At 46.8% G+C, this 26,924-nt stretch overlaps 1 protein-coding gene across 1 annotated transcript in view; it reads left to right on the forward strand.

Annotated features, from left to right (window-relative positions):
* Positions 1-14,398: 14,398 nt before the first annotated feature.
* Positions 14,399-26,924, forward strand: part of LOC138753197 (jun dimerization protein 2-like) — a 29,423-nt gene continuing 16,897 nt past the window's right edge. Inside the window, exons 1-2 of the mRNA XM_069915858.1 lie at positions 14,399-14,504; positions 26,344-26,555. Coding sequence (XP_069771959.1) covers positions 14,453-14,504; positions 26,344-26,555 — 264 coding nt within the window. The 5' untranslated portion in view covers positions 14,399-14,452. The remainder of the gene's footprint in view (positions 14,505-26,343; positions 26,556-26,924) is intronic.

Below are 26,924 nucleotides of genomic sequence, written 5' to 3' on the forward strand. Positions count from 1 at the left end.
GGGAGGGAGAAGAGTGGAGGGGGAGGGAGAAGAGTGGAGGGGGAGGGAGAAGAGTGGAGGGGGAGGGAGAAGAGTGGAGGGGGAGGGAGAAGAGTGGAGGGGGAGGGAGAAGAGTGGAGGGGGAGGGAGAAGAGTGGAGGGGGAGGGAGAAGAGTGGAGGGGGAGGGAGAAGAGTGGAGGGGGAGGGAGAAGAGTGGAGGGGGAGGGAGAAGAGTGGAGGGGGAGGGAGAAGAGTGGAGGGGGAGGGAGAAGAGTGGAGGGGGAGGGAGAAGAGTGGAGGGGGAGGGAGAAGAGTGGAGGGGGAGGGAGAAGAGTGGAGGGGGAGGGAGAAGAGTGGAGGGGGAGGGAGAAGAGTGGAGGGGGAGGGAGAAGAGTGGAGGGGGAGGGAGAAGAGTGGAGGGGGAGGGAGAAGAGTGGAGGGGGAGGGAGAAGAGTGGAGGGGGAGGGAGAAGAGTGGAGGGGGAGGGAGAAGAGTGGAGGGGGAGGGAGAAGAGTGGAGGGGGAGGGAGAAGAGTGGAGGGGGAGGGAGAAGAGTGGAGGGGGAGGGAGAAGAGTGGAGGGGGAGGGAGAAGAGTGGAGGGGGAGGGAGAAGAGTGGAGGGGGAGGGAGAAGAGTGGAGGGGGAGGGAGAAGAGTGGAGGGGGAGGGAGAAGAGTGGAGGGGGAGGGAGAAGAGTGGAGGGGGAGGGAGAAGAGTGGAGGGGGAGGGAGAAGAGTGGAGGGGGAGGGAGAAGAGTGGAGGGGGAGGGAGAAGAGTGGAGGGGGAGGGAGAAGAGTGGAGGGGGAGGGAGAAGAGTGGAGGGGGAGGGAGAAGAGTGGAGGGGGAGGGAGAAGAGTGGAGGGGGAGGGAGTCTGATCACGACCTTACTGCCATTGGTGGCCCTACCAGGAGCATCGCTCCAGACGGCCTCTCAGGATCTAGGGACCACACAGGCTTCATCACGGCAAGGTGACAATCCACGGAGAAGAACATCATCCATAAATTTGCTGACAAGACCATGGTATTGGGTTGTTTAAAAAGGAGTGATAAATCAGGGATATATGGACCTCTGGTGGGGGGAGGGGGCTGCCATGCCCTTTTTGGGCAGCTTGTCCACCTTGATGCTCAGCTCCAAGTAGCTGCATCACGTGCTGCGTCACACCCTGATAAACCGTCTCGGCAGACGGGCTAAACCAGGTGAGGGTAGTTGTCGGGTCTTCAACCCTTGGTGAGGTGGGGATCTGTCTATCCCAGCACGTGAAGTCTGACTCTGCCGGATTGAGTGGAAGAGACCGATTAATGGTCCAACAGTAAGAAGGCTCAGCAGGTGTTGTGGAGCGCTCAGAACATGACAAGACTCGTAGTCATCCTGGTCATCCACTGCAGAAAGAGGTCTCCAGCCGTAATGGTTGTGGATCAAGGTCTCCTCTTTCAGAGAGTGAGATCGCCCCTGGACAATGGCTGTTCCACTTCATATTCCATCACGCAGAGGTTTCTGTTGTGCGAACTGAACCAAAACATGTCTTCTTCGAAACGAAGGACAACCAATAAATAGATTAGTCAGCGTACAGGATGGAGGTTGAAATCTTGGCTGAATGGTGCAACAACAATCTTGCATTCAATGTCACCAAAACCAGAATCAGGATTTACATTCAATGAAATATGATGTTTTGCAACATCATCATCTACAAACATTCATATTATAACCATCTTCCAACATTATTATAAAAAATAAAAATAATACTGCATGAAAAGTAAGGCAGTGTCTTTGGTTCATGACCAAGGAGCTGATTGTGGACTTCAGGAAAGGAAAGTCAGAGGTTTACAACCCAGTGATCATTGGGGGGATCAGAGGTGGAGAGGATGAGCACATTTAGGTTCTTGGGAGTCACTACCTTGGAGGATTTTTCCTGGACCCAACACACCAATCGTGAAGAAAGGGCGTCAGCACCTCTGCTTCCTCAGGAGTTTGGGGATGTTTGGAATGACACAGACAATAAATCTGATCTTTGAATATTTATCTGTCTATGCTTTATATTTCGTATGACTTCCTGCACTGGGCAAATTTGGTTTATCCTACTGTAGTTGGAGTACCTTGGGTACAGAAATGCCAGCAACTTTACTTGTGATGGCCACTCCTGTTCACACAACTGCATCACCACATCCAGCTCCAACAGTGCATCAAGTTTACAGATGACACGATAGTCGTTGGCCTCCGAGGGGAGGTTGAATTAAATAGACGAATATATGAAAATGATTAGATGAAATGATGTAAAGAAAATATGATGAAAACTATCAATGTCGGGTATAGATTGGTTCAATATAATTTTCTACATTAATTATATTTAACTCCTCAAAAATTAAACACCCTGAACCCAGCATTATCAGATTTATGTTGTAGATGTGGTCGGAAGTTGGTTCGTTTTTCATTCTACTTGGGAATGTCCCAGAGTAAAACCTTTTTGGTTAGAGGTTAAGAGTTTTTTTGGAGAAAATATTAAGTGTTAAACTCCCAAAGGACCAGATGTTATTTTTGTTGGGTTAAAGTGGTAAACCCAAAATTATGATTAACTATGTATCAAACTGAATTTTTACATCTGTTTTGCTGTTTCTAGAAAGTGCATCACTATTACTTGAAAATCAGATCCGGATTCAGGGATGCAGAATTACGTTCATGTATTCCACGAGAAAAAATGTCATAAATATCATTTTTTCTTGAAAATATGGGGCCATATTGCAGTACATTGGTTTGACGGTGTGAGGGACTCTTTGAAGGCCTGTCCGGTTGGTCACCCTTAACTCCATCATTGTTTGCATTGAGAATTAGATTTCTATTTGACATCCTCCTAGTTTCTTTTTTCTTTTATATGTAGAAAGCTGGGGGGGGGGGGGGAGGAATTTCTTTACCCAGAGGGTAGTGAATCTGTGGAATTCATTGCCACAGAGGGCAGTAGAGGCAGGTTCATTGAATATATTTAAGAGGGAATTAGATCTATTTCTTCAGTATAAGGGAATTAGGGGTTACGGAGAGAAGGCGGGGACGGGGTACTGAACTTTAAGATCAGCCATGATCTCATTGAATGGCTCGAAGGGCCGAATGACCTACTCCTGCTCCTATCTTCTATGTTTCTATGTGGGCAGAACCAACACTAACAGCTAGTCACAACTGGTTCCTATCTACTGGCAACTAGCCACTACAGTCACGAGGCATAGTGACTCAGCAGCACCTATAGGTCTACCAAGAAGCCCTGGCCTACTCAACGTGAATGTCATGAGGTGGTACGTACTCCAGATGTCAGGACACCAGGTCACCTGTTGCTTGCCTATATCAAGCCTGACAGCATGTTAATAAAGGCTTTTGCTCTTCTCTGGCTGAAACCTGAGGCATGGTCTCATTATTCATCTTATTTCAACATGATGGCATATGTCCATAACTTATAGCTGCCTCACTACCACATTTGTTCTTGTGGTTTGTATCGACTGTGTGTATGAATGTGGTTTTTATAAATTCTTAAATAAAATGTTCCAAAAAGCAGTTGTTGGTCTCATCAACAACAACCATGAGTTGCACAACAGAGAACCACAGAAAATGACAGCCCAGAAAACAGGCCATTTGGCCCTTCTAGTCTGTGCCCAAACATCATTCCTCTAGTCCAACTGACCTGCACCCACCCCATAACCCTCTAGAGCTCTCCCACCCATGTATCTGTCCAGTTTATTCTTTTTAAAAATATTTTATTTAAAATTCCCTACATGTGGTAACTATAATTGTAATTATTTTATAGAATTGAATTTTTGGACAAGGAAGATCAAGAGTTATTAATAGCTGCTGCCAATGTGATTGAAGGTAGGCCCAGAACATTAAAGGCACCTTCAGCTTATAAGTCAAGTCCTTCACCAGTTTTAATGAGTCCATCACCAGGCCCTGATATAGTGACCATGTTTGAAGAACTAACAAAACAAAATGATAATATGATGGAATATATGTCCAACAGTTTTCACAGTATAAATGAACAGTTTGCTGACATTAAAGTAAAAATATCTGATATGTCAGGAGAAATTGCCTCAATGAAAATGGATGTTAACAAGTGTCTGACAGCTGTTGATGTGGTCCAAGAGAGAGTGAAAAATGTTGAAGAGTCTGTTACTGGATGGCGAGTTGAGAGGAGAGACTTTTTGCAGAAAATTGATTCACTGGAGAACCAGAGTCGTCGAAATAATATTAAAATAGTGGAACTCCCGGAGGGTATTGAAGTAGCGAATCCACAAAATTTATTTAAGGAATGGATTCCAGATATGTTGGGGACTGAATATTTTCCAAAAGGGCACTGTGCCTTGAGAAAGAAACCTTTCCTGGCTCAATCTCCGAGATCAGTATTGATTAGATGTCTTAGATATCAAGATCGGGAAATGATTTTACGTTTGGCAATTCAACAGGCTCGTATGACTCAGAGCTCGATGATGGTTCAGGGTAATAGGGTCTTTTTTATGCAAATTTAAGCCAGGAGGTTATTCATAGGTGTAAGGAGTTTAATCCAGCTAAGACAGTATTCCTAAGGAGGAAAGGGTACAAATTTGCCTTTCAATATCCAGCGATATTGAAAGTACTTTATGGGCAATATCAGTCACATTTCTTTCAAAAGGTGCAAGATGCATTAATTTTTGCTAATTCTTGCCAGATTGCAAGTCGACTCAAGATTTGTCTACAAAATCTTTGGTGAACATAAACAAGACTGGAAATGGAAAGGGGAACAAAAAGCTGGAAGCTGGACAACTGATGGATTTGGAGGAAGAACCTCAAGTTCTATCTGAATCATGAATGGACTACGTATTTAGTTACTGTTGAGTTTGGTCGGGGGGAGGAGGATGACCCGGCTGTTTCCGAAGTCATCAGCTACTGGGGTACTATGTAGTTACTGTTGAGTCTGGTCGGGGGGAGGAGGATGACCCGGCTGTTTCCGAAGTCATCAGCTACTGGGGTACTGCTTTCACAGTTTCTTTGAGGGGAGGTATTTTTGTTTTAGTTTTTAGTTTTTTTTTACATAAAGGAGTTTATTTTCTTTGTTTTTTTTAGGAACCTTTATTTTAATATTATAGTTTTGGTGTGACTAATAGTAGTTATTAGTATGTCTAGTTTGAATTTTGCAACTTTTAATGTTAAAGGTTTGAATAATCCGATAAAAAGAAAGCGTGTGTTGGCTTACATTAAGAAAATGAAAGTGGATATAGCTTTTTTACAAGAAACTCATTTGACTGAAAAAGAACATTTAAAACTAAAAAGGGATTGGGTTGGACAGGTTATTGAATCTTTCAATTCTAAGGCCCGTGGAGTTGCAATTTTAATTCATAAAAAACTGCCTTTTCTATTGGAATCAGTTTCAGAGAAGAAGGGTAGGGTAGTGACGGTTAATTGTAAAATTTTCTCTGAAGCTTGGACATTGTTAAATGTTTACGTTCCTAATGTAGACGATGAACAGTTTATTACTGAGGCTTTTATGGGTTTGAATCAAGTGAATGATAATATTGTAGTGGGAGGAGACTTTAATTGTTGTCTGGACCCTTGGTTGGACAAATCTCCAAAATCTCTAAAAAAACTAAGATGGAGGAATGTTTAGCAGGTGTTATAAAAGATTTGAATTTGGTAGAAATTTGGAGAAGATTAAATCCTACAGAGAAAGATTTCTCATTTTATTCAACAAGACATGAATCTTTTTTTAATATCAGCTTAATTACAGGGGAGAATAACTAACGTTGAACATAAAAGTTGAACGTTGTCTGATCACTCAGTTTAATTAATGTCTTGTACTAGTTCTGATATGGTACAAACTAGTTATAGATGGAGATTCAATAAAGCGTTGTTAAAGCAACCCGAGTTTGTTACTTTTATTAGAGATCAAATTAAGTTGTTTATGCAATTAAATGAGAATTCAGTGCAGAGTTAAGTTTACAAATCTAAAAGTGGGCTTAAAGTTAGATAAATTTCAAATTGCCTTCATTCGCTTTGTTCTAGTGGTAGCTAGAAAATGTATTGCGGTAACATGGAAGGATGATGTAGAGATAAATATTCAAAGATGGCACAATGAGTTAAATTTATTTAGAAAAAATAACATAATTTACACAATAATTTTTTTACTAAAATGTGGGAACCATACTTAAAACATATGGGTCTGAATATATTTTAACTATTTTTTATAACAAAAAGATACTCAAAGGTATGTTAACAACTGACATTTGTAAAAAGCTCCATCAATATGAGGGGGTAGGGGTAGTTGGGGGTTTTTTTCATAGTGGGGTGGTTGGATGGGGGAGGGGTAGATTGCCTATCTATCATTATGTATTTTATAAGTAATGAATTGTAATATGGGGTTTTTATATATAACTTTGTATTTTATATATATATATATATATATATATATATATATGAAGTAAAATAAAACAATGGTTGGATGGGAGATACCAAAGATTAGTGGTGGGAAATGGTTTGTCCATTTGGAGGTTGGTGACTAGTGGATTTACCTCAGGGTTCGGTACTGGGTCCATTGTTGTTTGTCATATATATTAATGATCTGGATGATAGGGTGGTAAATTGGATATGCAGATGATATGAAGATTAGTGGCGTTGTGGACAGAGAGGAAGGTTTTCAAAGCTTGCAGTGGGATATAGGCTGGTTAGAAAAGTGGGCTGGAAGATGGAGTTTAATACTGATAAATGTGAAGTGCTACATTTTGGTCGGACTAATTAGCAAAGGTTATACACATTAAATGGCGTGCAATTAAGGAGTGGAATAGAACAAGGGGATTTAGGAATTCTGGTACATAATTCCCTGAAAGTGGAGTCACATGTAGATAGGGTGGTGAAAAAAAGCCTTTGGTACGTTAGCCTTCATCAGAGTATTGCGTACAGGAGTTGGGGTGTCATGTTGAAGTTTGATAAGGCATTGGTGAGGCCAAATTTGGAATATTATGTACAGTTTTTGGCAAAATTAAAGATGGATCTGATCTCCAAGTAATTGCAGTTCATTAACTCGCTACGCTAACACTAATTTAACAAATTCCAATTGATAAATTGATAGTTTTAACTTGGGTCTTGTACCTTCAATATTTCCTATTAAGAATAAATCAGGCCTTAGCAGAAAAGTAATTTTTGTGACTTGTCCCAAAAAGTTACATTAAGCAGCCTAAAATGGTCTCACAGTGGGACAAGATCACACTGAATGTATAAAAGTTCCAACATCTTCACCACACTTAAAACATTGATCTGATAAATCTGATTTCAATCTGTCCAACTTCTGAGGTGTAAGATATAATTAATGTAAAACAAATCTATTTTTTACGTTAATAGTTATTAGTCATACAATCCCTACATAAATTCTCCCACATTTGTTGATCAATGATAATATTAATCAAGTCTGTTTCCCATCTCTGTCTAGATCTAGTTTAGAAGTTCCTGCTTGTAATAATGAATATATCAAAAAAGTGAATTTTTTCACAATTCCTCTCCTAATCAAAGTTCTGCTTTAGTACAACTGGAGAAACAAGGTTGGGCCCAGCTTCTTCCTCAAATATGCTCTTCAATGAAAATAACAGAAAAGGGTATTATGTGATCTCGCATTTTTGTTTCTCAGTTACTCAAATTACATTAATTGGCCTTTTTCGTAACAATCTTCAACATTAATAATCCCTTTACAAAACCATAGATTCAAGAACTGATTATCTCTTGAAAAAACTAAAAGAGGATTTTGGACCAATGGCATTTTAAGACCCTCCACCAATATCCTGATTTATTTTATTCCAAATATTAAGCAAATGTTTCAATAATGGTGTCTCTTTATCAGCAACTGACAGTTTCAATTCCCACTTATTTCAATTCTTCTGCTTTCTTCTCTCTTGTTTCCTTCAGTTCTATCTAAAGCCTTGTTGATTTTTTATTTTCAAAGCAAGAAGTGATAAATCTCATCTCTGTTGCTCGGTAATAATTTCTAAAGTGGGGAAGCTGCAAACCTTCTAATTCGTATTTCCACATTAACTTCTCTAATATAAACTCTTGACATTTTACTTTTCCAAATAAATGTCCTTACGTTTATTTAATTCATTAATTTTTTTGAGGTATTAACATCTGGAAAAGATCATGTATCCTTGGAAATAGATTAATCTTTATACAATTCATCCTTCCAACAAGAGTTATAGGTAAATTTATCAATTTTTTCAAATCTTCCTCAATATTTTTAAGTAAAGATAAATAGTTCAATTCATATTCATTCCTAAATATTTAACGCCTTCCGTTGGCCATGTAAACGGCACATCTCTCTGACATTCAGTAGAGTCACCTAGTGGTCAATAGTATAATTTCACTTTTATCTTTTTAAAGATGACTCAGGGTCAGTCAAACATATTAAAACATTAGTAAATAAACTAATTTTATGTTCCTCTTGACCCACCTTGAAGCCCTTAATTTGTTAATTGGAACAAATGACCTGGGCAAGTGGTTCCATAGCTAAAATAAATAAGGCTGATGAGAAAGGACCACCTCGCCTGCTTGACCGCGTTAATTTAAATGCACAGACACTTGTCTATCAGTTACTTCTTTTAGCTTTAGGGCTATTATATAATGGTCTAATCTAATTTTAAAAATTCAATCCAAATCCAAACTTCTCTAAAACCTTCAACAAAAAAAAAAATCCAACTCTCATCTGTCAAACACCTTTTCTGCATCTAAAGGCACTGCAACATTTGGCCCACCTCTTTATTGGACTAAATGAATGATACTAAACAGTCTGGCTACATTTTCAGAAGATTGTCTTTTTTTAACAAAGCCTGTCTGATCCAAATTAATTAATTTAGGCCACAAATTATATATTCTATTTGCCAAATTTTTTGTTACCATTTTATAATCCACATTTAATAATGAAATTGGTCCACAGGATGAAGGTTTTAGAGCAGGGGTGGCCAAACTGTGCCTCGTGAGCCACATGCGGCTCTTTGACCTTTAATATGTGGCTCGCTGCCGGTCTCTCCCCCTCGCCCGCCCAACTCACGTCTTTAATAGCCTGATATTTGTAGCATTGTATTTTAGTCATACAAAATATAATTATAATAAGACTAATTTTGTACGGAGGAAATGTGATTAAAATATCTCTCAATTTTTGGGTTTTTTTTACATATTTGTGTCTTTGTAATGACTGAAACAAATACAAATTAACATTTAAAAAACTCCACACATGAATAAATATTATTGCATTTAATATGCATTTCTTAAAATTTATATAAAATTTTTTACAAAATGTGTATGTAACAATAAAAATGTATGTGTGCATTTTCTTCTTGTCCTGCGGCTCTCAAGCATCTGAGCTTTATCATTTGTGGCTCTTACATTACAAGTTTGGCTACCCCTGTTTTAGAGGATTCTATCTCTGTTAGGAATCACAGTAATTATTGCCATCAAGAATGATTCTGGAAGTTTACAAAGCCTGGTCTAATACTTGCATAAGTATGGGAATTAATAAATTCTTTATCAAATTGAGATGGAAAACCATCTGCTCCTGGAGATTTGTTACTTTGTAATGAGCTCATTGCTTCTCCTACTTCTGCCTCAGTAAATGAAGCATTAAGTTCAGTTTGTCCAATGAAATTCAAATCTCTCATCAAACCCAATGTAACTTTAGCAGCTTTCATTCTCATTGTTACTCGAGTCGACCTACCCTCCTATTGAAATATTTTCATGTGCCTCTGCAAAATTTAAAGAAGTATCTTGAATAAATTTCTCATTGTCAATATTCAGAGCAAACAGATTCAAGGAAGTCCACATTTCTGAAAATATTTGACAATGTACTATTACATATCTGTTGGCAAGGTTTTGAATTTGAATTTTTAAAATTTAAATTGCCACCCCTCTTGCCTTAGAATTAAATGAAGATGACATTACATATCCCACCCAATCACTTTTTAATTTCAAATGTTCTTTTTCAGTGTATACTCTTCCAGTTCTCTCATAGAGTCCTCCAGAGCCTCCACAATAGTCTCTGCCTCTTTCAGCCTGAATATCCCTTTTTCCAGCAGCCTTTGTCTGATTTCTGTAGATCTGATGCCCGCTACAATCATGTCCCTTACGAGGTCATCTGCATATTCTTGGGTAGATACTGCTTTAAAAGTACACGCCCTTGCTAGGTCTTTCAGGGAGAGGAGTCTCCTGCTTGCTGTGACCTGGACATGAGCCTGTGTTTGGAGTGGAGCTCACTGTGCCCTTTATTATAATGTATCTGTAAGGTACTCATAGCCTCTTGGTAGGACTTAGCGTCCTGTATAAGGGAGTATGGGTGATCCCCCAGCTGCACTAACAGTAACATCTCTTCCTCTGACGCTTGCTCTAGGGGTTCTGGGGTCCAGTTCCAGTCTGTCTGCCCTCAGCATCTGGCTGAATCTAAAGCCTCTGATTCAGTGGCTGGGGGGGGGGGGGGCACATACCGAGCCTGATCCCTTCCCCACTTGGTCCTGGGGAAGCATGTGCGCTTTCTGGGGGATCGGGCTTAGCTGGGGGTGTCTCAGGGGCAGTAACCCGTCCACGTTGTCCTGGCAGAAGATCTTGATCAAGAGGGTGACTTGCTGTATCCCTTATGCCTGCGCTTGTCACGATCCTTGATTATAAATCAGGAACCCAGGGGTTTGCATGGCCAGTCCCGGTTCCAGTGAATTAACTAACAGGCGGGGCTCCTGGCCGCTCTTTACCTGCTCCAGGATATTTCTGTCCCCCCTCGTAGTCCATGGTCACTGGGTGAGTCCCTCTCTCCACTGCGGCTCTCCGTCTGGTCCGTTCTTGGTTACACGTGCATGGGAGCTATCTTCATTTCCAGGTCCTTAAATCAGGTTTTGGTGGAGTCGGGAGCATGGGCGACGGCAGAAGTAGCTTCCATCCTGGTTATATATTAGTCCATTAAATTGAGACTAACATCAACCATACGAGACAGAGTGCAAGTTAAACGCTAGTTTTCTTTCTTTGGCTTGGCTTCGCGGACGAAGATTTATGGAGGGGTATGTCCATGTCTGCTGCAGGCTCATTGGTGACTGACAAGTTTTAATAGACTAATATATACAGCTAGGTCTTGACTCTGTGCAAGCCTAGGTCAGAAGGAGGAGCCTAGCTCCAGTTGGCTTTATATACAAGGTCGTCAGGTGGTGGCCCCTCGTGACCTAGTGGTGTAATAGCATATCACCACACAGGTAATGGTGGTTAAGATTGGGGAAAAACATTGAATGGTGATTGATTACAGCCAGACAATCAACCTTAATACACAGCTGGATACGAACCCTTTCCCTTGCATAACGGATATCATCAACCAAATCATCCAATATCACGTGTTCTCCACAAAAGACTTAAAATCAGCCTCCCACCAGCTCTTTGTCTGTCCAGAGGACTGCCAGTTCACCGCTTTCAAGGCAGACGCCCACCTCTATCATTTCCTCAGGTCCCCTTCGGGGTTACCAAGAGCGTCTTTGTTTTCCAGAAGGAGATGGAGTTGACCAAAATGACCTGCATCCCACTTTCCACTATGTGGATAACTTCACGATCTGCGGCCACGACCCGCAAGGTCATGACGCCAACCTCCAGAAATTCCTCACAACACCAAACACCTCAACCTCACCTACAACAGGGATACATGTGCTTTCCGCATGACCCACCTGGCGATCCTTGGCTGTGTTTTGGAGAATGGAGTCATTGGCCCCAACCCTGACTGGATGTGCCCCCTATTAGAACTCCCCCTCCCCCACAGCCTCAAAGCCCTGAAAAGATGCCTAGGGTTCTTTTCCTACTCATCCAGTGGGTCACCATTTATGCAGACCAAAACCCGTCTCCTCATCAAGTCCACATCCTTGGCCCTGACAAGAGAGGCCCAGACAGCCTTCTGTCGCATAAAAGAGGACGTCACCAGGGCCGCAACGCACGTGATGAATGAATCAGCCCTGCTCCAAGTGGAGAGCAATGTGTCCAATTTCGCCTTGGTCAGACTGTGACCTTTTCCTGTACTCTCCCAAGGAACATGTACCAACTCACAGATAGACCTCCTAAAAACCCTCCACAATGACCTCTGCCACATTTCATTAAATCTCAGAATCTACCGTACTCCAAACTGCACTTCTACCAAACAGACAGGTAAAGGCCACACAGTCTTTCGAATACCTGAGCATGGACTTCAAGGGTCTCCTTCCTTCCACCAGCCGCAACGTGTATTTCCTCACGGTCATTGATGAGTACTTTCGTTTCCCCTTTGCCATCCCCTGCCAGACATGACCATCACTACAGTCATCAGGGCCCTGTTCAGGTATCCATTATATCCACAGTGACCGGGGGTCCTTGTTCATGAGTGACATGCTGCGCCAATACCTGCTGGATAGAGGTATCGCCACTTATAATCCCCGAGGGAACAGCCAGGTGGAGAGGGAGAACACCACCACGTGGAAGGCCAAACTCCTCACCCTTCAATCCAGAGGACAGCCAGACGGCCACTGGTTGAAAGGGGCCAGCTCCTCCACACGAAGCCCCAGTATATGTACATGGCCAACCTGGATGGGCACAAGGATACTATCCCCATCCAGGATTGAGCGGTTGTGGGGGCCCCTGAGGAGTTTGACCACCAAACAGCACCCTCCCCTCCCATGGACACACACCACATACCATGGCACCTAGCCTCACCCACACCTCTGTCGAGCTGCCATGCACCCTGCGCTGGGGATCCAGGACTCAATAGTGGCTCCAGCATCAGCCCAGCAACCGACTCTCTGACGGTCGCAACGAAAAACCAGGCCACCAGACAGACTTAACCTGTAGGAACTTTGGCCCCACTTCACCCAGCTGGACAAAATAAAAAAAACAAGAGGAGAATGTGGTGAACTGTTGGACACTCATTAATCTGGCTTCACTCCCATCCTGTGACTGTCCCCATGTCTCCATCCATTTCCACTCCGTGACACCTCCCCCAAAAGCCAGGGTCACAGCCTGAGATACACTTCCATGTATTGGGAACTGTAATTCTAGTCTTTCCCATTATTTCAGTTTTTTAGACTCCAATGTCAGGAAAATTGTGGAATAAAAGAACTTAACGACAGCCCGTGTGGCCGTTCACACTGGGCCCGTTTTAGACTGCAAATTCCTGAATGCAACAGGCCCGGGGCTTGGACGTGCAGCACCAAGGAATTTTTCCAGTACCATTTACATCCTCCAAAACATTGTTGGGGTCATGCAGGATAAATCGGGGGCAGGATTTGACTCCAAATGCCTGGACTTTCCTTTTCAGACTGTCTGTTTAGCAGCAAAGTTCCTTCACTGTACAGGGGTCTGATGGTGGGGTCTGTGGGGAACAGGGTCTGACTGAGGGGTCCGTGGGGAACAGGTCTGATGGAGGGGTGCGTGGGGAACAAGGTCTTACCATGGGGATCAGGGTCTGGCAGAGGGGTCCATGGAGAACAGGTCAGTCACAGATAACAGGGTCAGAGGGGTCTGCAGAATCAGAGTCAGAGGGGTCTGCGGGTAACAGGGTCAGACAGAGGGGTCCGTGGGGATCAGGGTCAGACAGAGGGGTCTGTGGGGATTAGGGTCTGACTGAGTGGTCTGTGGGGAATGGGATCTGACCGAGGGGTCCGCAGGGAACAGGGTCTGATGGAGGGGTTCGCGGGGATCAGGGTCTGACGGAGGGGTTCGCGGGGATCAGGGTTTGACAGAGGGCTCCCTGGGCATTGGGGTGTGACGGAGGGGTCTGTGGCGAACAGGGTCAGACATAGGGGTCCGTGGGGAACAGGGTCTGACCGAGGGGACTGTGGGGATCAGGGTCAGACAGAGGGGTCCGTGGGGATCAGGGTCAGACAGAGGGGTCTGCGGGTAACAGGGTCAGACAGAGGGGTCCGTGGGGATCAGGGTCAGACAGAGGGGTCCGTGGGGATCAGGGTCAGACAGAGGGGTCTGTGGGGATTAGGGTCTGACTGAGTGGTCTGTGGGGAATGGGATCTGACCGAGGGGTCCGCAGGGAACAGGGTCTGATGGAGGGGTTCGCGGGGATCAGGGTCTGACGGAGGGGTTCGCGGGGATCAGGGTTTGACAGAGGGCTCCCTGGGCATTGGGGTGTGACGGAGGGGTCTGTGGCGAACAGGGTCAGACATAGGGGTCCGTGGGGAACAGGGTCTGACCGAGGGGACCGTGGGGATTGGGGTCTGACAGAGGGGTCCGTGGGGATTGGGGTCTGACAGAGGGGTCCGTGGGGATTGGGGTCCGACGGAGGGGTCCATGGAGAACAGGGACTGACCGAGGGCTCCGTGGGGATCGGGGACTGAGGGAGGGGTCCGCAGGGTTCGCTTTCTCCCCTCCCCATCCTTCCCTTCTCCCTTCTTCCCCCTCTCTCCTCCCCTCCCTCCCTCCCGCCGGCGGTGACGTGGGCGCCGGGTTCCGCATTCCCCCACCCTCGGGCCGGGGGCTCCGCACGGGCCGGACGATGGACGGAGCTGGGCCGAGGGAGCGGCGGGCGGCGCCGGGAAGCCCCCCAGGTTCGGCCGCCAACTTCACGCAAACTTCCCGCGGCCAAAACTTCGGCCTCGAAAATGGAGGCGAGGCCGGTGGGGGGGGGGGGGGGGGTGGTGTCCTGTCCCGGGGGTGGGGGATGTGGGGAGGGTGTCCTGTCCGGGGGGGTGGGGGGATGGGGGGGTTGGGGGGAGGGTGTCCTGTCCCGGGGGTGGGGGATGTGGGGAGGGTGTCCTGTCCGGGGGGGTGGGGGGATGGGGGGGTTGGGGGGGAGGGTGTCCTGTCCCGGGGGTGGGGGATGTGGGGAGGGTGTCCTGTCCGGGGGGGGTGGGGGGATGGGGGGGTTGGGGGGGAGGGTGTCCTGTCCGGGGGGGTGGGGGGATGGGGGGGAGGGTGTCCTGTCCCGGGGGTGGGGGGAGGTTGTCCTGTCCGGGAGGGGAGGATAGGTCGGCGACCCGGCCCAGGGGTCCTGTCCGTGACGGGGTTGGGGGGGGGGGGGCAGGATCCCGGGCGGGAGGGGGGGGGGGTTGACCCGATCCCGGACCGGGGAGGGGCGGTCAGAGATCGGTCTCTGATCAGAGGCGGGGGTGGGGGATTCTCGATCCCGGTCCAGGGGACGTGGTTGTTGGGTGGGGGGGTTGAGGAAGGAAAAAAGGGAAGGAGGCTGGAGGGTTGGGGATGAGGGATTACGGGCAGGTAGGGAGGGGTAGGGAGGGTGAGGGATGGGGGGGAAGGGGGGTCCACACTGGCCGCGGTGGCTGAACTGCCCTTGACTCCACTCCGCCTTCACGGCCCCGGGACCTCACCCCCGGCTGCTGTTCCTCCCCTCCCGGTCTCGCCCCCATCCCTCTGGCCGTGTCCGGGACCAATGCTCCGCGGGAGGGCTGCAGCTCCCTCTCCTCCATCCTTGGGCAGTCCTGGCCCTGCCTCAGGGAACACTCGCTCAGGGAGACAGCCCGACCCGGCCTGGAGCCTCATTTGAAGGTGCCCCCATCCCCGATGTCAACCTTGGTCCAGGCGGCATAGACCGAGAGGGCAGGGAGATTCATGCATATGTCGGTGGAGGGGCAGGAGTTGTGGGGGTCTCGGAGGCTTCAGAAGGACTTGGGCAGTTGAGGAGAACGGGCAGAGAAGTACAAGATCAGAAAGTGAACTCCACGCACTTTGGTAGGAAAAATAAACAGGCTGATTATATTTGAAATGGGGAGAGAATTGAAAATCCCCAATGCAAAGGGATCTGGGAGTCCTCATGTAGGGAAACTTGCAGGTTGAGATAGTGGTGAAGAAGGCAAATGCAAAGCTGGCGTTCCTTTCAAGAGGAACAAATTCTAAGAGCAGGGATGTGATGTTGAGAGGTTACAATGAATGAAAAGGTTTTTATGTGTATGCACCACCTTTCAATGAATCCATCCAAGGACCCAGGCTCCACAACTACCTGTGGCAACAAATTCCTCAGTTTCACCCCCCCCCCCCCCCCACATTCCTCCACATCTAAGTGATCGCCCATCAATCCTGAAGTTGTGCCGTCTCTCCCAGATTTCAGATTTGTTGTCAGAGTCCGTACATGGCGTCACATAGCACCCTGAGAAACCCAGGGTTTCTGGTGTCATTCAAGATCTCCACAAACTCCTGAGGAAGTACAGGCACTGACGTCCTTTCTTCACAATGCCGTTGATGTGTTGGGTCCAGGGAAGATCCTCTGAGATAGTGACCCCCATGAACCTAAATGGGGTCACCCTCTCCACCTCTGATCCCCCAATGACCACTGGATTGTAAACCACTGGGTTTCCTTTCCTGAAGTCAACAATCAGTTTCTTAGTTTTGGTGACACTGAGTGTGAGGTTCCTGTTGGTGCACCATTCGGCCAAGTTTTCAGCCTCCCTCTTGTTTGCTGACTCAGCCCCTTCCTTTATACAACCCACTATCGTGGTATCGTTGGCAAATTGGAAGATGGGGTTATTGTCATACCGAGCTGCACAGTTGTAGATGTAAGATGAGTAGAGCAGGGGGCTAAGAACACAGCCGTGCGGTGCTCCGGTACAGATGGAGATAGTGGAGAAGTTCGACTTTCAACATTCAAAATATTTCGATGAGTTTCCCCCCCCCCCCCCATTCTCTTAAATTCCAATGAGTACAGGCCAAGAGCCGTCAAACACTCCTCATGTGATAACCCTTTCATTCCCGGAATCATCCTTTTGAACCTCCTCTGAACCCTCTCCAATGTCAGCACATCCTTTCTTAAATGAGGAGCCCAAAACTGCTCACAATCTCCACGAGAGGTCTCACTGGTGCCTTATAAACCCCAACATCACATCCCTCTCTTATATTCTACTTTTCTTGAAACGAACGCCAGCTTTGCATTTGCCTTCTTCACCACTGACTCAACCTGCAAGTTTCCCTTCAGGCTGTCCTACATGAGGACTCCCAGATCCCTTTGCATTGGGGATTTTCAATTCTCTCCCCATTTAAAATATCGTCAGCCTGTTTATTTTTTCTACTAAAGTGCATGACCGTACGCGTTCCAACCTTGTATTTCATTTGTCACTTCTCTGCCCGATCTCTTAAACTGTCTCAGTCCTTCTGCAGCCTCCGTGTTTCCTCAACATCACCTACTCCTCCACCTCCATTGGCTGCCAGTGACAAGGGGTGCCCTCACGGGTCGGTGTGGGGTCCAGTGGCTGCTGGTGACGAGGGGTGTCCGAACTGGTCAGTGTTGGGTCCACTGGCTACTGATGATGAGGGGTTTCTGCACTGGTCAGTGTTGAGGGGTGTCACTATGGGTCAGTGTTGGGTCCATTGGCTACTGGTGATGAGGGGTGTCCTCACGGGTCCGTGTTGAGTCCACTGGCTGCCGGTGATGAGGAGGTATCCTTACGGGTCAGTGTTGGGTCCACTGGCTGCCGGTGATGAGGAGGTATCCTTAGGGGTCAGTGTTGGGTCCACTGGCTACTGGTGATGAGGGGTTTCTGCATTGGTCAGTGTTGAGGGGTGTCATTATGTGTCAGTGTTGGGTCCACTGGTGATGAGGGGTGTCCGGACTGGTCAGTGTTGGGTCCACTGGCTGCCGGTGATGAGGGGTGTCTGAACTGGTCAGTGTTGGGTCCACTGGCTGCTGGTAACGAGGGGTGTCTGTACTGGTCCGTGTTGGGTCCACTGGCTGCCGGCGATGAGGGGGTGTCCTTACGGGTCAGTGTTGGGTCCACTGGCTACTGGTGATGAGGGGTGTCCGCACTGGTCAGTGTTGGGTCCACTGGCTTCTGGTGATGAGGTGTGTCCTCACAGATTGGTGTTGGGTCCACTGGCTACTGGTGATGAGGGGTGTCTGCACTGGTCAGTGTTGGGTCCAGTGGCTGCCAGTGATGAGGGCTGTCCGCATGGATGGTGTTGGGTCCTCTGGCTGCTGGTGACGAGGGGTGTCCTCACGGGTCCGTGTTGGGTCCACTGGCTGTCGGTGATGAGGGGTGTTCTCACGGGTCAGTGTTGGGTCCACTGGCTGCCGGGGATGAGGGCTGTCCGCACGGATGGTGTTGGGTCCTCTGGCTGCTGGTGATGAGGGGTGTCCTCACGGGTCCGTGTTGGGTCCTCTGGCTGCTGGTGACGAGGGCTGTCCGCACGGACGGTGTTGGGTCCTCTGGCTGCCGGTGATGAGGGGTGTCCTCACGGGTCCATGTTGGGTCCACTGGCTACCGGTGACAAGGGATGTCCTTATAGGTCGGTGTTGGGTCCACTTGCTGCCGGTGACGAGGTGTGTCAGCACGGACGTTGTTGGATTTGCTACTATTGATGTTGTATGTTAATGATTTACGTGATAATTGATGGCTTTGTGGCCAAGTTTGTGTATGATGCAAATGGTAGAAGGAATAAAGATGTAGAGTATTTTCTAAATGGGGCTGGAATTCAGAGAGCAGATGTGCAAATGGACAGGGGCATTCTGGTACCGGATTCACAAAAGGTTCTTTTTCTTTGGCTTGGCTTCGCGGACGAAGATTTATGGAGGGGGTAAAAAAGTCCACGTCAGCTGCAGGCTTGTTTGTGGCTGACCAGTCCGATGCGGGACAGGCAGACACGATTGCAGCGGTTGCAAGGGAAAATTGGTTGGTTGGGGTTGGGTGTTGGGTTTTTCCTCCTTTGCCTTTTGTCAGTGAGGTGGGCTCTGCGGTCTTCTTCAAAGGAGGCTGCTGCCCGCCAAACTGTGAGGCGCCAAGATGCACGGTTTGAGGCGTTATCAGCCCACTGGCGGTGGTCAATGTGGCAGGCACCAAGAGATTTCTTTAGGCAGTCCTTGTACCTTTTCTTTGGTACCATGCAGGGATAAGGAAAGTAACGCAATGCCCACATTTATTTTGACTGCAATACAACATAACAGGTTTTATGAGGTGAGGTTGGCAGAGCTGGAACTTTTCTCTTTGGGCCGTACAAGGATTGAGGAAATTTGTTCAAGGTCAACATGATTCTGAGAGACAGGGTGGACTCCCAGCACCTGTTTCCCACCAAACACCAGAGGACGTGTGTACAAAGTGAAAGGAGGGAATTTTAGGGGAGACGTCAGGGGTAGGTTTTTTCCACAGAGAGTGGTGGTGCCTAGAATGCCTCACTGGGGATGGGGGTGTATCATAGAACAATACGGCCAAATACAGGCCATTCAGCCCTCGATGCTGTGCCAACTCATATATTTTTTCCTAACCCCCCCCCCACCCTGTAACCCTTTATTTTTCTTCCAACCACATACCTGTCTAAGAATCTTTTAAATGCCCCCAATGTTCCAGCCTCCACCATCATCCCAGACAAGGCATTCCAGGCCCACGCAACTCTCTGTGTAAAAGAAACCCCACCAACGACGTCAGACTTACAGGCCTATAATTAATCGGTTTTCTTTTAGAGCCTTTTTTAAACAGTGGAACAACATGAGTCCCCTCCAATCCTCCGGCACCTCCCCCGAGGCCAGTGACATTTTAAATATTTCTGTCAGAGCCCCCGTTATTTGTTCACTAACCTCCCTCAGGGTCCTAGGGAATATCTTGTCAGGTCAAGGAGATTTATCCACCTTGATTCTCCTTAAAATAGCCAGAACCACCTCCTCGTTAATCCGTATATTATCCATCACCTACCTCCAGATTTCCTTACTTCACCTGGCTCAATATTCCCTTCCTTAGTGAACAATGAAGAAAAAAAATCATTTAAAGTTTCACCCGACTCTTCTGACTCCTTACAGAGCCGACCCGTCTGATCGGCAAGGGGCCCAATTTTATCCCTCACTATTCTTTTACTGTTTTTTTTTTCTTTTTTTTTATAAATTTTTTATTTTTCACACCATAAATCACAATAGCCATGATATACACTTTTTCTTTTCCACACATTTACAGTTACTTTTTCTCCCTCCCCCCTCCCTCCTCCCAAGCCACCCCCCCACCCCCCCCCCCCTCATCCATTTTAGGTATACAATCTAGGTTGCATTAATTCAGTTAGACAATGTTGTCGTTCAACAAAAATACACCAGAAATTCTACTGAGTCCATTCTTTTCTTTTCTTCTCCTTCCATCAACTTAGGTAATGTTTGTTCCCGGTAGGTTTTCGCTATTGTATTTAATGTAAGGCTCCCATACTTGTTCGAATATTTCAATATTATTTCTTAAACTATATGTTATTTTTTCTACTATTCTTTTACTGTTAATGTACCTGTAGAAACCCTTTGGATTTATTTTTACAGTGTCTGCCAAAGCATCCTCGTATCTCCTTTTAGCCTTTCTCATTTCTTTAAGATTTTTTTGTAACATTCCTTTTATTCCTCAAGCATCTCATCTGTTCCCCACTGTCTATACCTGTTGTCCACGTCCCTCTTCCCCCAAACCAAATTCCTAATATCCCTTGAAAACAAGGCTCCCTATATTTTCTAACTTTTCCTTTAGTCTTCACAGGGATAGACTGACTCTGTGCTCTCAAAACTTCCCCTTTGAATATCCTCCATTTATCTGTTGCATCTTTCCCTGAAAATAGATTCTCCCAATTCACACCTTTTAATCCTTTCACATCTCCTCAAAATTCATTCAAGAATCTCAACGTTAGGCTCAGCCCAATCCTCCTCCATAATTAACCTAAAACTAATAGTATTGTGATCACTAGACCAAAAGAGTTCCCCAACGCAAACCTCTGTCACCTGCCCCACCTCATTCCTTAATAACAGATCCAATACTGTCCCATCTCCAGTCAGTTCTTCCATGTATTGGTTTAGAAATCTTTCCTGAGCACATTACACAAACTCCAACTCATCCAGTCCTTTTACAGGATGGACGTCCCAGTCAATGTGTGGAAACTTAAAATCTCCAACAATCACCACCTTATGTTTACGACACATACGCAATCTCCTTACAAAAATCACAAAGAGCAGGGGTCCCAGAACAGATCCCTGCGACACTCCACTAGTCACTGACCTCCAGGGAGAAAACTTTCCCTCCACTACTCTGCTTTCTTCCTACAAGCCAATTTTTTTATCTACACATCCAAGGTTCCACTGATACCGAGCCTCATGATTTTCTGGATGAGTCTCCTGTGGGGGACCTTGTCAGAATGTCCTGCTAAAATCTACATAGTCCACATCTACCACCCGACCCTCATCAATTTCTTTTGTTACCTCCTCAAAAAACTCAATTAGACTTGTGAGGCCCGACCTTCCCTTCACAAAGTCCTGTTGATTATCCTTGAGTAGACTGGATGTCTCCAAATGCTCATAGATCCTATCCTTAAGAACCCTCTCCAATAGTTTACACACCCTTTTTTTGTAATTGTTCTGCAAATTTTCGTGCTTCTTCTGGATCCGAGAATAGTCTGTTTTGTTGTCCTGGAATAAATATTTTCAATACCGCTGGATGCTTTAGTATAAATTTATACCCTTTCTTCCATAAAATCGCCTTTGCTGTATTGAACTCTTTTCTCTTCTTTAGGAGTTCAAAACTTATATCTGGATAAATGAAGATTTTTTGCCCTTTATACTCCAGTGGTTTGTTGCCCTCTCTTACTTTTTCCATTGTCTTCTCCAGTACCTTTTCTCTTGTAGTATATCTTAGGAATTTTACTACAATAGATCTTGGTTTTTGTTGTGGTTGTGGTTTAGAGGCCAATACTCTATGTGCCCTTTCTATTTCCATTTCTTGCTGTAGTTCTGGACATCCTAGGGCCTTAGGGATCCATTCTTTTATAAACTCCCTCATATTCTTGCCTTCTTCATCTTCCTTAAGGCCCACTATCTTTATGTTATTTCTTCTGTTATGGTTTTCCATTGTATCTATTTTTTGAGCTAGTAGTTCTTGTGTCTCTTTAGTTTTTTTATTAGATTTCTCCAATTTCTTTTTTAAGTCTTCTACCTCCATTTCTGCTGCTACTGCCCGCTCTTCCATCTTGTCCATTTTCTTTCCCATTTCTGTTAAGGTCATCTCCATTTTATTTATTTTCTCTTCTGTGTTGTTTATTCTTTTTCTTAAATCCTTAAATTCCTGTGTTTGCCATTCTTTAAATGATTCCATGTATCCTCTAATAAGAGCAAGTATATCCTTTACCTTGCCTTTCTTTTCTTCTTCTATTTCACCATACTCTTCCTCTTCTTCTTCCTCTGGGTTGGCCATCTGTTGTTTCTTTGTTGCCCTTTCCTCCTCTTCTTTCTTGTTTCTGTTGTCTTCTGTGGTCTCTTCTTGCTGCAGGTGTTCTGCAGCTGTCGTTGCCGGCTGTGGAGATCGACTCCCCAGCTGGTCCCCCCTCCCGTCGGTGTGTTTTTTTTCATTCGCATCGCGCATGCGCGAAGTTTCGCGCATGCGCGGTTGCGCACTTTTACTCGGCTCTGCGAGCCATTTTTGTAGTCCATTATTTACCGACCTGAGGGAGCGGGTTTCTCTCTCCGCAGCGGGCCTCTTCGGACAGGTAAGGCCTTCACCTTTTTCCTCCTTTGTCTTCTCTTCCTCTCTTCTTACCGTTGCTTTCGACTTTTCTTTTTTTGTCGCCATCTTCTTTCCACCTTTATACTCACTTTTCTGTAACTTTTATTTCTGTGCCTTTGTGTTTTCTCTTGTTTTTCCCGACTTTTCTGGAGAGGGCTGGAGTTCACCGTCCGGCCACTACTCCATCGCGTGACTCCTCCCTAGTTTACACACCCTTGATGTAAGACTCATCGGTCTAGAATTCCCAGGATTCTCCCTATTACCTTTTTTAAACAAGGCGACTACATTTCCCAATCTCCAATCCTCTGGCATTTCCCCTGTGGCCAAAGAGAACTCAAAGATCATAGCTACTGCCCCAGATACCTCTTCTCTCACTTCCCACAGTAGCCTGGGGTATATCGTGTCCGGCCCCGGGGACTTATCAATCTTGATGATTTTAAGAAGATCCAAAACTTCCTCTTCCTTAATCTCCACATTGTCCACCCACAGGTCCGTTCAATTTCAATCTCACCCTGATCAAGGTCCTTTAGTCTTGTGAATACTGATGCAAAGTATTCATTTAGGACCTCTCCAACCTCCTCTGCCTCCAGGCACATGTTGCCTCCTTTATCGGCCCCACCTTCATTCTCATCATCCTTCTGTTCTTCGCATACACTTAGAATGCCCTGGGGTTCTTCTGAATCCTACAAGCCATGTCCCCTTCCAGCTCTCATGGCCTTTCTTAAGCTCGTTCCTTCTTATGCGCCCTTCTTGTTTCCTATATTTAAAATATATTTCTTCCTTCCTCTTGACTAGCTGTTTCATCATCCCTTCTTTTCCCTGTCTCAGTGGGACAAACCTATCCTGAACCCAACACAAGTGGTCCCTAAACTCCCTCCACGTTACCTCTGTGCTTTCACCCTTGTTCCCAATTTTCTCTCGCTAGTTCCTGCCTCATCCCATCATAATTAGCCCTTCCCTGTTTGACTGTTTATATCCTTTTCCATAGCTATGTTGAAGCTCAGGGAGTTGTGGTCACTCTCACCAAAAAGCTCCTCCACCGAGAGGTCCGCCCCCTGACCAGGTTCATTCCCCCGAACCAGATCCAGTCTGGCTTCTCGTCGGTTGGTCCACAGACTGTGTCAGGATTCCTTTTTGAAATTCAGCCCCGTCCATACTTCTTGCAGACAGGAGGTGCCAGTCAATATTCTTTGGCTTGGCTTTGCGGACGAAGATTTATGGAGGGCGTAAATGTCCACATCAGCTGCAGGCTCGTTTGTGGCTGACAAGTCCGATGCGGGACAGGCAGACACGGTTGCAGCGGAAAATTGGTTGGTTGGGGTTGGGTGTTGGGTTTTTCCTCCTTTGTCTTTTGTCAATGAGGTGGGCTCTGCGGACTTCTTCAAAGGAGGTTGCTGCCCGCCGAACTGTGAGGCGCCAAGATGCACTTTTGGAGGCAATATCAGCCCACTGGCGGTGGTCAATGTGGCAGGCACCAAGAGATTTCTTTAGGCAGTCCTTTGGTGCACCTCTGTCACAGTGGCCAGTGGAGAGCTCGCCATATAACACGATCTTGGAAAGGCGATGGTCCTCCATTCTGGAGACGTTAGGGAAGTTGAAATCGCCCATAACTACAACCCTGTATTTCCCACCATTCCAAAATCTGCCTGCTGATTTGCTCCTCGGGGTCCCAAGGGTTATTTGGGGTCCTGTAGATGACTCCCAGCACAGTGATAGCTCCATTCCTGCTTCTGACTCCACCCACACTGACTTAGTGAGCCTTTCCCTTTTTATAGCCATGATACTATCCCTGACCAGTAATGCTACTTCCTACCCCCCCCCCCCCCCCCACCCCCCATCTCTTCTATCTCCCATCCTATTCCTTTTAAAACCCCGGTACCTGCTTCAGCCGATCCTGCCCTTCCTCCAGCCAAGTCTCTGTAACGGCCACAACATCGTGGTTCAACGTACTGATCCAGGCTCTAACTGGCTCCCTTTCTGTTTTGTCCCTGCCTGTCCTTCCTCACCAACTCAGAGCACAAAGCATCAAGCTTTTGTCCTTCTACCCTAATCTCTGCCCTCACATTCTGATTCCCACCTCCCTGCCAAAACAGTTTAAACCACCCCCCATTCCCTCAACAGCTCTAGCAAACCTGCCTGCCAGGATATTGGTCCCCCTCCAGTTCAGGTGCAGCCCGTCCTTTTTGTACAGGTCAGACCTTCCCCAGAAGAGATCCCAATGATCCAAAAATCTGAAACCTTGTCCCCTGCACCAACTCTCCAGCCATACATTCACCTGCCACAACTCCCTGTTCCTACTCTCTCTGCAACGTGGCACAGGCAGCGATCCCAAGATCACCACCTCCGAGGCCCTGCTTTTTAACTTCTTTCCTAACTCCCTATATTTCCTTTTCAAGACCTCATCCCTACTCCTTTCTATGTCATCGGTCCCCACATGCATCACGACATCCGGCTGCTTGTCCGCCCCCTCCAGAATGCTATGAACATGATCAGAGACGTCCCTGACCCTGGCACCTGCGAGACAATGTACCATCCGGGAGGCTCAATCTTGTTCACAGAAGTACTATCCCCTCGTCTAACCAACGAGTCCCCAATCACCATCGTTCTCCTCTTCTCCACTCTTCCTTTCTGAGCCAGGAGGCCAGCCTCTGTGCAGGAGACATGACCACTTCAACATCCCTGGTAGGTCGATCCCCCAACAGTATCCAAAACCATGTACTTGTTGAGGGGAACGGCCACAAGGGGGCTCTGCATTGTCTGGCCCTTCCCTCCCCAGTTACCGGTCTCCTGATTTTTAGGGGTGACTGCCTCCCTGAAGCTCCTGTCTGCCACTACCTCTGGCTCCCTTCAGGATCTTGCAGTTCATCCAACTCCAGCTCAAGGTCCCTAACTCAGTTTGTCAGGAGGTGCAGCTGGATACACCTTTTGGAGGTGTAGTCATCAGGGACAAATGTGTGCCTGTCCTCCCACATCCAACAATCAGAGCACTGGACGGCCCTAACCACTGCCTCCATTACCCACTCCTACGGCTGGAACATTGGTGAAACTTAAGAGACTCTTAGACAGACACATAGATGAAAATAGAGCGTTACAGGGCAGAGAGGGTTTAGTTTTTTTTGGAAGGAATACATGGGTCTGCACACATTTTGGGCCGAAGGGCCTGTATTGTGGTGCCTTCTAAAGGCAAGGATGTAATGCTGAGGCCTTGTAAGGTGTGGGTGGATCAGACCGCATTTGGAGCAGTTGGGAGTCCCATATCTAAAGATGGTGTTGGAGAGGAGGTTTACAGGGTTAACATAGAGCGAGTGTTTGATCCTCTGGGGCTGGACTCACTGCAGTTTCGAAGGAGAGGAAGGGATCTTGTTGAAATATATTGAATATTAAAGGGTTTGGATAGAGTGGAGAAGATGTCTTCAGTGGTGGGAGAGTCCAGGACCAGAGGGCACAGCCCAGAGTAAAAGGACATCCCTTTGGAACAGAGATGAGAAGTTTCTTCAGGCAGAGGGAGGTGGATGTGTGGAATCTAGTCCTGCAGACGGCCGTTGAGGCCAAGTCATTGGGCAGATTTAAAGTGCAGCTTGATAGGTTCTGGATAGTGAGGGTGTCAAGGTTCTTAAAAGGGCAGAGCCGTTGTTTCCACTAGCAGGAGAGATGAACTAAGGGATGAAGCCTGAAGATTCAGGGAGCAGATTTAGGATGGGAATGAGGAGGAACTTTCCCCCAGAGACGAATGAGATGTAGTTAACGTGCAGATCGAGAGACTTTTGATGGACAGCGGAAGGAAGAGCTGAGGGGAACAGGCAGGTAAGAGGAGCTGGGTCCATGACCAGATCGGCCATACTCTTACGGACTGGCAGAGGAGGCTCCGTGGGCAGGATGTTCCTGCTGCGTTGTTGATCAGGTGCTTCCTGACTGAACTGTAATGCTCTCTCTATGCCAGGGACACCAGAAAACAGGACCTGCCACTTCCTCGACATGATGCCCGCACAATCGGTCGGGCCCTCGCTGGTGGCTGGAGCCCTCCCCATCTTGAGCACACTCACCTCCAAGGAACTTAAGCTGGGTGGTCTGTGCCACCTCTCAGGGGTAATCCCACCCCTGCACTACCTGGCTGTCCGGTACAGCAGGCAGGCACACCCACTAAAGGGAGAGGTGAGTGCAACAAATGCATGACAGCTCAGGGTGAGGAGGGGGTGCCCACCAACCATCACTTCATTCACTCATCTCCCACCACAGGCACTGAAGAAGAAACTTAAACCACTGTAGAATAACACCAGATTGGCCCTCACGGTGTGAGATGGGACAGGGAGAGGAGTCACTCAGTATCTGACCCCGGGAGTGTGTGATGGGACGGTGCAGAGGGGGCTTCACTTGGTGACTGACCCCAAGACTGTGTAATGGGATGTTGTGGAGGGAGCTTCACTCTGTCTGACCCCGGGAATGTGTGATGGGACAGTGTGGAGGGAACTTCACTCTGTCTCACCCTGGGAGTGTGTGATGGGACGGTGCGGAAGGAGCTTC

Source organism: Narcine bancroftii, chromosome 2 (genome assembly GCF_036971445.1).
Source record: "Narcine bancroftii isolate sNarBan1 chromosome 2, sNarBan1.hap1, whole genome shotgun sequence".
NCBI classification, from domain to species: Eukaryota; Metazoa; Chordata; class Chondrichthyes; order Torpediniformes; family Narcinidae; genus Narcine; species Narcine bancroftii.